Raw genomic sequence first — 12,480 nt, forward strand, 5'->3', positions numbered from 1 at the left:
GTCTTTTTGCTGTGTAGATGACATATTAAAGTGGCACACAAACATGGACATAGTTTTACTGTTAAAAAGGAATTAGATGTTAACTTTTGATATTTTGGACTATATATATTTTGGGCCTATATTGCTTGCAACTGCAGTTGAAAATTGTAAGTACATATTATGTTACTATGTTATGTTTAAGTAACAAGATAAGTTTCTAAATACGAGAATAAATAAATGTGAGAAAATATATTTAATTGCTTGACCCCCACCCCCAAAATGTGGTTTTTATAAAATAAAAAAAATAGCTGAATTTACATAAAACGTGTTATATCATGATATTTATCGTTATCGGGATATGAATGAACCTGTATCAGGATATGACATTTTGGTCATATTGCACAGCCCTAATAATAAATAAAGCAAAACATTAAAATTAAAGTAAAAAACAAGAACATCTCCATTGTGCAAGAGGTTTTTCAAGATAGTTATGATAAAACAAAGCCTAGATATGTACTTCTTTGGGTTGTTTTTTATCTTAATTATCAGTTATACCAGGTTTTGGTTAATTTGCCCTAAAACAGAAGTTGTCCTATGACCAGTTTGAAATAGCTTCACTCGGAAATTTAGTAACCTGGTGTTTTAAAAGGTGCTTATTAAAATGGTTCACAAAAAAGACTCTAATACTTTGCTGCTCCCTCTCTCTTAGGCTGACCTGACAGGAATCAAATGGAAGCGATATGTGTGGCAGGGGCCGACGTCTGCCCCTATGCTGTTCCCTGTGACGGAGGAGGATCCAATTCTTAGCAGCTTCAGCCGCTGCTTGAAGGCAGACGTGCTAAGTGTGTGGAGACGGAGTCAGCGGCAGGGTCGCAGGGAGCTGTGGCTCTTCTGGTGGGGTGATGATCCTAACTTCTCTGAGCTTATCCATCCTGAGCTCACAGGTGAGGATGCGAGAAAACCTGCTGTTGGAATACACTCTTTTGTTGTATACAGTATTTGGCACCCAACAGATAAATTCTGTTGGAGATCTTTTAGTTTTTTCCCTCTGATTAAATGAAATTTATTTGTATAGCGCTTTTTACAACTGATGTTGTCACGAAGCAGCTTCACAGAATTTCAGTAAAAAAAAAGTTTTAACATGAAAATGTAAAAAAAAAAAAAATACGACCCAGGTGAGCAAGTCTGGGGTGACAGGTGCAAGGAAACGCTCCCTCAGAGCTGAGGAAGAAATCTTGGAGGGACCAAGACTCACACTGGGGACCTATCCTCCTCTGATCAATCTACCTACAAATTATTGACAAAAATAAAAGGACCTTATACATCACATAGTTCTGCTGTTATGCTCATGTGTACTGATATAATCATAAAATATATAATGTAAGCAATGATGATGATGATATTATTGTTACTATTATGAATAGTAATAGTTAGGAGTCCATGAAAACTCAAATGTAGGGTGGGCAGCTAGTGTAAGGCAAGTGGTGGTAGCTTTGGCATGGGCAGCTCATCTGAAGTGGGGAGCAGGAGAGCTCGACAGAAAGTCATCTATCAGTGTCCAGTCGGACAGGTGGGCAGTCATTTACTTGGAAAAATGTAGGGAGATGGAATTAGTTTTGATCTGTTTGGATGTATGTAAAACAGACTTTCATGCCACTCTGGCTTTGGCGGATCTGACTATAACAGCTTTAACTAAAAAGATATATCCAGAAGGACACACGGACACAGGATGCGTTGGCATCCCTCCGCTCCACTGTCGACAAACCTGAGTGATCGCAGGGGTGCAGCTGGACGACAGTTTGCTATAATTCCCTGTGTCCATGGACCCCTGGATCTGTTGCCTTTATCTAAGGAGGAGCATTAACTACGAACAAATTAGTTTTCAGCTTAGATTTGAAGATTACGTTTGTGTCTGAGTCCCAAACATTTTCTGGAAGATCATTCCAGAGTTTGGGTGCTTTATTAGAAAAGGCTCTTCCCTCAGCTGAAGCCTTCTGAATTCTGGGAACTATTAAAAAGCCAGTATTCTGTGATCTGAGTAATTGTGGTGCACCATGATAGGAAATAAGATATTGCATTTATTCAGGAGCGAGCCCATGTAGGGCTTTATACGTCAATAACAGAATTTTGAAATCGACACGAAATTTAACAGGCAGCCAATGAAGTGATAGAACTGGGCTGATCAAATTTTCTAGTTTTAGTGATGATTCTGGCTGCAGCACTTTAAACTAGTTGAAGTTTACTAAAAAAGCTGTCCTAGTGATAATGCCTATGTGTTAATCGAATGATACATCTGAATCAATTACGACCTCAGCGACATTTAAGATTAAATCTGATAATTAGTTTCTTGCTACTTTTATTACTGTTTAAAAGGAGGAAGTTACGCAACATCCAGTCTTTGACGTCCTTTTTTTTACGCAGTCCTCTTTATTTTTTAATCTGTGTTTGTCATCAGGCTTGGCTGATATGTACAATTGCATATCGTCTGTGTAGCAGTGGAAGTTAATGTCATGCTTTCTTATAATTGTGCCTAATGGTAACGTGTAATGTAAGTAATAATGGTGCTAAAATTGAGCCAAGCCTAGAGATTTTAGAATAATTGTACAATTAATTGTTTACCTTTATGAAATGATAACGTTCCATTAGGTAAGATTAGAACCACGATAGGGCTGTCTATGTGATTCCAACCATGTTTTCTAACCTTTCTAGGAGAATATTGTGCTCTATCATATCAAAAGCTGGGCTGAGGTCAAGTAGCACCAACAGGGATACGTAGCCTTGATCAGAGGCTAGAAGATCATTTGTTATCTTGACTAGAGCTGTCTCTGCACTATGATGTGGCCGTAATTTAAATGGGAATTTTTTATGTAAATTGTATATTGGAAATATGTAAATTGTATTAATTCTAAGATCTTAGATATACATGGTATGTTAGAAATAGGCCTGTTTATTAGACAATATTCTAGAATCAAGATTTGGTTTCTTGATGAGAGGTTTAATAATTCATAATTTAAAGGCTTTGGGTACATGGCCCCAGCTAAGTGACGAGTTTTCTATTGTTAAAAGAGTATTGAAAATAGCTGGTAGTACTTCCTTGAGTAATTTTGAAGGAATTGCATCAAGTGTCTTCTCTAGTTCTATCTGTAAAAGTGGGTAAAAAGGTTCCAGTCTTTCTTCTGCAACTTCGTTATGTTTTATATCAGCCACATCAGATGACTGCCAGGTTGGATTTAATACTGAGGGTTGCATTGTTTATGGTGTTAATCACAAAATACTTTATAAAATTCAGAAGATATTTGCTCACTATTTGTTAGTTTTCTGTCTGTTTGAATGCTGGAAACAGGACTGATGAGTTTACAAAGCCCTAGTGTCTGTAAACAAGTAAAAACAAAAAAATATGCTAGGTATTCTCTCCCTCCCTCTGCTCATCATAGAGAAACTGCATCTGGAGGTGTTTAGATAGAGACCTTCAAAAGTTGGTAATCATAAACTGAGAAGAGGATATTCCTTATTTTGCTGTTTCAGATTACTTAAGGCAGAACTGACTCTAATTTCATGCAGTTAGCAGTCTCACAAATTTAAACACAGACACTAAACAACTCAAGCAAATTAGTTTCTGTGGTAATACAGGGAATAAAAACATACAGGCAACTTAAACTCCAGGTTAAGTACAAATAACAATTGTTTATTTTGCTGCAACTAATGATTATTTTGATAATCGATTAATCTCTCGATTATTTTTTCAATTAATCAATTATTAATCGGATAAAACGGAAGACAAGCCAAATTTGGTTTCCTGTCTGTTACTAGCATATTCAGGACACCATCAGTGAGAACAGCTGCTTGCTGTGGTGTGTAGATCTCCTTCAAAACATAGTCAGCAATGCTGGGCTGTTTTTATCTGAGGTGAGAGAGAAAGTGTAGATATGAACATACATCTTTTTTAAGTTAATAACTACTGATCTAAAATGCAGACAACAATGCAGGCAAATTGAAATTACATGAATGGATATTGGGTGATGCTGCCATGTGCTCAGAATAAAAGGGAAATTAATCTAACACATATGATCAGATATGGTTAAGATATTTAAGATTTTAGAGAACTAATTTTGTAATTGTATAAGGAACACATAACCTACCATTATTAAAAATTAGTGTTTACATGAAGAATTAACCCAACAGTTACATTAATTTTATATTTAACAATATTTAACACAGTGTATGTAATGTAATATACACTTGGCTGTGATACTCAAACACTAACATGCAATGCCAGTCAGAAAAGACCTTGAAAATATATTATTTTAAAAAATGTTTGGATTTTTTTTTAACTCTGAATGTAACTGTCGCCACATTTAAGGTGGAATGGAAAACTCGCTAAATACAGGAGTGATATAAATTTACTAAAAATGAGACATCTTGTTTAACTACTCTAGCAGGCTCTAGTGACATTGAGTGAGAGAAAAACTAACATCGCTAACGTTAGTTTGACTAAAACTACGATTTGTTTTGGAACTGCTGGTTGAGCTGACACATTTAGAGAAAACTCAGGGGGATGCTAAGGCTTGTTTGCTAAACGCAAGTGTAATATCAATGTACTAAGGAAAACAAATGTTGTTTAACTATTCTAGCAGGCTCTAGTAACATTGAGTGAGAGAAAAAGTAGAATTAACTTATTATACTTAATCTCTTTCACACATAGCTCCAACAGGCTTCATTTTCAGATGCTCATGCAGTGATGTTGTGCTGCTGTGCACATTTTGCACCTAACGCTGTTCCTTGAAGGCGTTAATGTAAAGTGCTCCCATACTTTTGATGACTTGGGTCATACATTTTTCTCTCTGCTTGTGCTAACATTATCCTCTGCTGTGACCGCCTACGCCATTTTTCAAACCCTTCTTCCAGAGTTCGTCACATGTAGCAACTGTACCTATGTATATAATAACTTAGACCCAACTAATCGATTATTAAATTAGTTGGAAACTATTTTAACACAAGATTTTAATTGATTTAATCGATTAGTTGTTGCAGCCCTAGTTTATTTCTTCATATATACTATTTCTAATTAAAAGTTAGTTTTTGAATGTAAACAAACCAGACCAGAGAGAGTTGCAGTTCCCCAGAATTGTAGACGTTGCCTGTTAATGGTTCAAATCTGTGTATTGGTCTTGATTTGTGAAACTAAGCTTGCTTCATAACATGTTTAACGCACTATAATGTCAGAAATAAAAAAAGAGTCCAGTTACACTTTGTTGGGGACACCTGTGGCCTTGAGGCTAGAGAAGCAAACTTGAGGTCAGAGGGTCGACGGTTCAGTTCCTAGGACCAGCAAGGAAAAATTTATTCATGGCTGAAGTGCCCTTGAGCAAGGCACCTAACTACCGAAGGGTTCCCTAGGTGCTGAAGTGGTTGGCAGCCCCCTGCTACGGTTGTGTGTGTGTATTCACTGCCCCAGTGCTTGTGAAGAAATGCTCACTAGTGTGTGTTTGTGTGTTCCCTACCACGGATGGGTCAAATGCAGAGAAGTAATTTCCCTAAGTGGATCACTAAAAGTTTCTCTCTCTTATTTAATTTTCATGCTGCAGTGAGCTCTTTCTGCTTGAAATTGTAGAGTAATTTATAGTATGCTTGTAGTACTGGAATTTGAGTTTTGAATGAGTGTCGTCACAGTCTGAAAAACATTCGTCTTGAATAGTGGCAGGAAACTAAGTTGGCCATAATTCAGTGAGAACATTAAAAACATTTGCAATCTACTTGTGTACCCCCCTCTTTCCCTAGTCTTCAGTTTAATTTTGAGGCATGTGCTATTTCTTCTCGCTTTTAATCTGTTTCCTGAGAAGGGACTGAGTAAAGAACTTGTGGGCTCTTCCGATACCTTGTACCGAGCAGTTAGTGAATGAATAGAACAGGCTTTTGTGTGGTTTTACATTGTCAGAGTGGTGGTTGGCCCTTTTCCTAACATAACACAGCCCCAGAGTCCCTCTGGCCATATGATCCAATGGTCTATAGATAGCAAATCCACTCTCTAAATTAAAAGATCTTAGCAGACCACATATATCTACCCCCCCCCCCCAAACACACACACATACACCCCACCCACTTCAGCTTCCCTCTTATAATCCCTTCAAAAAAGACTGCTGATGTTTCTTCTTTCCAGGGTCATTTAAGGAACAGAGATCAATGAGCGCACACTCTTACTGCCACAGTCTCTTCCTTTTCCTGTTCTCTATTGCCATCTATTTTTTCAAATAGAAATTAAGAAGTTGCATTCAGTTGTAGGGGTAATTGCTTTTGGGTTATGTTTTGCAGTCTTTCACCACACAACATCATCTCCTGTGTTCTTTGCCACCCCCAAGTTCCATTAAAATTTTTTCCTGTGGTCCAGATCCCACTTGCTCCATCAAGGATAAGGATTTGTCACTTGCGGGCCTTTATTTTCAGCTATGCCTCACTTTCGACCATACTTTGGAATGTCCTCTCAGCTGTTTATTTTACATTCAACCCCAACATGAAACAGTGCCCAACCAGACAGGACATAATGCATGTAGTTCCATACAACCTTAAAAGTGAATCATTATGTGTGTGAACTTTTGTGTACACAAACACGAAGGGCTTGAAACCCAATATTTTCTTCAAGCTCTTTTCCAAAATGAAACGTTCATTTTCTGCAGTAATTCTGTCCAAAACTAATTGTATGATACCCATTTCCAGTCATGGAGAATCCACCATGCTCTGTGTGATCCTAAATTTGTGGATTAAAGGTGACGTTCAAGATTTAATCGAACGCACGTTTTATAAAATCTAAGGATGCTGGAAATCGGTCTAGTGTTTTTACGAAGCCCCATTGTATGTAAATGGATAAAATAACAAAGTGTCTCTGCCTTATATGTAAGGAGGGGTGGGGGAGAAAGGGTGAATGTAAGTGGAAGAATTAGGTATAATATTTAATAACATATTTCAGCATAAATGATGTAAAAAAAAAAAAAAATAAAAGAAAGCAAGCAAAAAAGAGCACAGACAACCCGACCACCATATAGCCATTGTCACAGAGATGTTTCTGGCATTTCAAAAACAGGAAAGCCCAAAATACATACCCTTGTCATTGGCAGGTCTGGAGAAGCTTTGGTGCCTAATATCAGTGTCTTTATTTACATGTGGTTTTTAGTAACAAACCTTAAGCAACACACATGATTAACTTAGAGATGGCAGCCTCAACATACCTAAAATAAAACTATTAGTTAGTAAATGAATAACATTTTACTTCCTTTCTTGCAATGAATGTGGCCATATGCACAGATATGGAGTTAAGTACAAAAAAACAAACTAACTAACGGGGTATTTATTATGTGATTGTGTTATACAGAAAATATGGAGTACAGGAGTAATAATGCCAAAATGAAAAAGGAGCAAAATTATATTCATAATGTATAACAAAGATTTAAATGTTTCTCTTGTTCATTTTATTTAAAAACAAACACTAGATCTTCCACCAAAGTAAAAAGAAAACCATAAACAATTTGTTGATTTTAATGATTATGATTACTTATTTATTTAATGTAACAGGTTAAAGCATGTGAGTTTTAAGGAGGCTATGCATAGCTATATGGAGTTTTATAAATGCATTAACGCCACAAAATGTCTGTGCACTACTTCAAAGACACACATTCACATTAAATAAGACACTTCTGTGTTTACAATTTGGTGAAATTATTAATTTACATTAAAAAAATTATGCTTTAAGTGTCCTGATTAATCATTGTGTACATCATTATATTGCAGTATTTAGAAGTCAGTACCCGCTTTTTTAGGGATGCACCGTTACCACTTTTTCCCTACTGTTACAGAAATGTCATGTTCAAGTACCTCCCTGTGGTACTAGATGGGTGCCTATAAATGCAGATATTAATATTGCTACACTTACAGATTTTATTTTGTTGAAGTAGTGTTCTCTATAACTAAAAAGATATAAAATTGAACGAACAACATTTACTTCTTAATTAACTGCACATTAAAAAATGTACTTTCAAAGCCATGAAAAAATAAATATTTTCACAGTGCAGTAAGAAGCATAATTAGGAAGACATAGTCTAGCCTGACTGAATTGCTTTTTACATTGTCATGAGGATATTTTTCATGACACTGAAATGCACTTACTGTGGGCTGCTGCTGACCTGTGTTAGTGTGCTTCTTTGTGGTTGCTTGAACCACAAGTGGGCGGCACGGTGGCGCAGCAGGTAGTGTCGCAGTCACACAGCTCCAGGGGCCTGGAGGTTGTGGGTTCGATTCCCGCTCCGGGTGACTGTCTGTGAGGAGTTGGTGTGTTCTCCCCGTGTCCGCGTGGGTTTCCTCCGGGTGCTCCGGTTTCCTCCCACAGTCCAAAAACACACGTTGCAGGTGGATTGGCGACTCGAAAGTGTCCGTAGGCCTAGGTGTAGGTGTGAGTGAATGTGTGTGTGTCTGTGTTGCCCTGTGAAGGACTGGCGTCCCCTCCAGGGTGTATTCCCGCCTTGCGCCCGATGATTCCAGGTAGGCTCTGGACCCCCCGCGACACTAAATTGGGTAAGCGGTTACAGATAATGGATGGATGGATGGATGAACCACAAGTAATTTTGGACATGCCTTAAGCTGGAGTTACACTACACGATTTTTAGCCAGATTGTAAATTTTTTTGCCTCAATCACATTTCGGACCAGACGCAGCATATCAAACATTTTTTTTAACCCGTATTTGGACGTAGTCGTGTAGTGTAAACACTCCATCAACTCAAAGCTGAACAAGTCCTTTCAACAGCCAATGAGAACAGAGAACAGAAAGTAAAGAAAGGCGTGTGCAGTGGAATTCTGAAGTGGAAGAAGGATAAACGGTAAATGGTAAAACTATGAATAACTACAATATAATATATGGGTGTCACAGTACACATAGTAATATTCATTATTTTTAATACAGGGGTTTTGATACGAGCTGTGAATTGAATACATTAAGATTTTATTTTAAAAACCATCTGAGCCGTTTGTCAACCCGCTTTAATGAGCCATCTACAGAGCAGGCCATAGTTCTGAGGCATGCTGTAATTTCATGCAGCATCTAGTGGCACGGTGTGTAATAGGAATGTTGTGTTACTATGATGACGCCAGAGAAGTGTTTAGAGCTACTGGGGAAACAATGCCATGCTATCGTTTTGGTTAGCCTATTGGACGATTCGCTGAATGTGAAATGGCTAGTCGAGAAAGCAAGACTGGGCTGGAACTAGTGTTGCCAACTGTCCCATAAAATACGGAATTGACACTATTTGGACACTAAAAGGTGCATTCCGTTTTTTGAACAGTGACATCGAAAAACCCCATCTCTAACAGGGATCGTTGGCATTGAAAACCACAACAACGGCAGCAGTAAAGTTAGTTGCTGTTTACTCATTGTGTATTCGCGTGTTGTTTTTGTTTTTTAGACTGAACATGGCGTTGAGCCTCAGTTTTCACAGATCAGTTTACTCGTCACGTTCGGCTTTCACTGAAAATTTTGTCGGTCATTGGCCCAAGGAGCATATAAGCCTCTACAAAACACCTTGAGGTAAAGTTACAAGCTGCTGTTGTGAGTCCGATACAAATAAATGTGAAAGCTGCTGTAACTTTAGAGATTTTACAAGCAGTGGTTTGTGCTGGATTTGAATGAGCTCTGCTTTTGACGGTGAGACACATCTCTCTGGCCAATCAGCGCTCTTGCAGGGTTTACATGTCACCATTTAGTACCTACTCGACACGGTTAGAACCTGACCGAGCTGGGACTGAAAACCCACCCGGTTCCAGGGACCAGGTACCAGACTTGGCCAGTGGAAAAGCAAAAGAGCTGTGTTGAGTATAGTATGTAGGATCCATGCAGTGGAAATGAGCCATTAAATCTCTGCCTTTATATAGAACGTATGTTAGGACCATGACCCCTTTTTTTTGATAAATTTCTGGTACCAGGGATCCTTTCCAAATTCACTGCTGTGTTTGTATTGGCCTCTGACCTCTACATCAAAAAAATATGATAAATTAAAATCATGTTCTTTCTCCATGTTGTATTGAAAATGTATCGTATCGTATCATAGAGCAAAAAACAGCATATTGTATTGTGAAATTCGTTGCACACCTAATATATTACATATTACTGGATGCATATGTCCCCAAATAATGAGTATTACCCATAGGAGAAAATGATGCAACAGTGTGGCGTGCGCTATGGCTACCGTTTAATGTGAAACGTAGCTGCAACTATGTGCTGTTCTACTAATCTCTAGTTCCTGTTGCACTGTGTAGAAACCATGCTGACTGTTTTCCCATCCACAACCCAAATACATTTTTACCTGTTTTTTTTGTGGAGAAATAGCAGACACAAATAGCAGAGCAAACAACCACAGCGAGTTGTACGTCCGTATTTGTGTCTCCAAGGAAACTCAAGTTACGTGTTTGGTTGGGAAGTTTGGGGTTGTGTAGTGTGTGTTTGTGTGTAATTTTTCCAGTCTCCGTAATAATCAACAAAACCTGTTGTGTAGTGTGAAATGCCCAGTTTGTTTATAATCTGCCCCAACTTTAAATTAGAGCTGAATCTAGTGGCGCACATTATCTGCTTCATGGGCTGTGTCCTGAAAAGTGCTATATGTACTAAAGGTGCTCTCTGCAGCCGATACCAATACTGTGTTTTGGTGCCAGTATCAGTGCCGATACCGAAATGATATCAGTGCAACACTTTTTTTTTTTTTTTTTGCAGATATAATAAATAATCAATGGTGCATTCAAGTTTTTAGTTTTGTGCATGTCATGAGCAGCCATACATGCTGCCTGTTTCCCTCGTTCCACATTTTCCTTTGTCTACTCCACAAACCTAGGTGCTGTCTCTCACGTTTCCTCTTTCTCTCACTCAAGAGCTATCCATTAATTAGTAATGGAAGCTCTGCAGTTCTGGTAGTGCTCAGATCACGAATGAGCAGAAACAGTGTGTGAGTGTGTGTGGGAAAATAAAGCAGAGATGGAATGATGTACAACCACAAGGAAAGGCAATGAATGTGTTCAGGATAGATTAAGCAAAATGAAAATGAAAAAGGAGAGGGAGATGCAGAATGTAATGAGTAAGAGGGAAATTTGTAGAGGCTGCTGTTCTGTGTGGTTCTGTCTGCCTTGTTGTCTCCCCTGAGGCCTGTGGATCAGTAGACATATATCTTTCTATATAATGACCTACCACAGCTCTTAAGAGTCCTGCATACAAACCTGTAGCTGTAGACACACACACACACACACACACACTGTATATACAATTAGACTGTCACAGACTAATGCTTCTAGAGATCTAGAGCAGCAAGAGACATGTCTCTCTATCTGCAGTTCCTTGGCTTCCAGAGAGGGAGCTGCAGGAGGCACAGCTGTCTCTCCATGGTTCCTTGGCTTCCGGAGACAGCGGCAGCAGCTCTTTCTCCCTGCTTCTCCTCTGCTCTCAGAAATGGAGCAGCACAGCCCATCCACACAGCAGATTACACATCCAAATGAGCTGCGAATGTGCAAACAGTGCTGTCAAAGACACTTTAGCTTCTTTTTACATTTATTGTATTCTTTTTAATAAACCACTGAACCAAGATAAAATAATTGATTGAGATATTCAGCTTTATTTAATATGAAACCTTTGTCTTACGAATGTATGAAATGGGACCAAAGGCGTGATTGGACCTGGGAAAACATCACGCATGGTGTCACACTTAACAAGCAGGTAACTGTAGCCCATAACCCTTAGCTCATAAGGCTGTATTGGAGTACTTTGACCACATACTGCCTAAGCCCTCCTGACTATTAAGCAAAGAATAGCATCAACCCAACTAAAATTAGTTAGCAGCCTCGCAGGGCTCTGCACTCTTGCCTCCACTCTGTGCATCAGAATGTGTTTTTAGGGGCAGAGGTATTTCTTAGCTGGCTTAGTTTCCATCCTAGAGCATATTTACAATATTTCTTAACAGAAGTGCTGACTTGTGGACTGGTGGATGTTACTGAATCCAAAAAGAAAAGGAAACATTTTAGTGTGACGTGGAAGTTCATGTTCTGTTCTGTTAGCATAAACATAAAAAGCTAAATGTTTCAGTACACTTGCTATGTATGTTTTATTTGTTTTGGTTGGGGGTAATTTACTGTGCTGTATTGAATGCTAAAATGGATTAAACATCATTAAAGATTACTTATTAATGCAGTAAAAAATGATCAAATTTGACTGAAATTTGCTAATAGTATTGCTAATGGTGTAAACAAATAAATGACTTGGTTTATAAATAAAAATGGAATAAATAAGTGAAACCAACTAGTCAATCTATGTCATAGATTTCTAGTCATCTAGAAATCAGCTGTAGAAAACAGTGTGACCTAAAACACACAGTACAGGTACACACTTTTCATTTAACCCTCTGGAGTCGGCGCTCCCACGCACAGGATAAATCAGAACTTGCTGCTAAACACTAGCGCAACTCAACGAGTTTTTGTCCTAGAA

General features: G+C 38.3%; 1 protein-coding gene across 5 annotated transcripts in view; it reads left to right on the plus strand.

Moving 5' to 3' along the window:
* Nucleotides 1-12,480, plus strand: part of med13a (mediator complex subunit 13a) — a 78,677-nt gene that overhangs the window by 6,506 nt on the left and 59,691 nt on the right. For all 5 annotated transcript variants that reach the window (XM_066650728.1, XM_066650730.1, XM_066650731.1 and 2 more), the window contains exon 2: nt 689-923. In XM_066650728.1, the coding sequence (XP_066506825.1) occupies nt 689-923 (235 nt within the window). The remainder of the gene's footprint in view (nt 1-688; nt 924-12,480) is intronic.

This window comes from Hoplias malabaricus, chromosome 18 (genome assembly GCF_029633855.1).
Source record: "Hoplias malabaricus isolate fHopMal1 chromosome 18, fHopMal1.hap1, whole genome shotgun sequence".
Taxonomy (NCBI): Eukaryota; Metazoa; Chordata; class Actinopteri; order Characiformes; family Erythrinidae; genus Hoplias; species Hoplias malabaricus.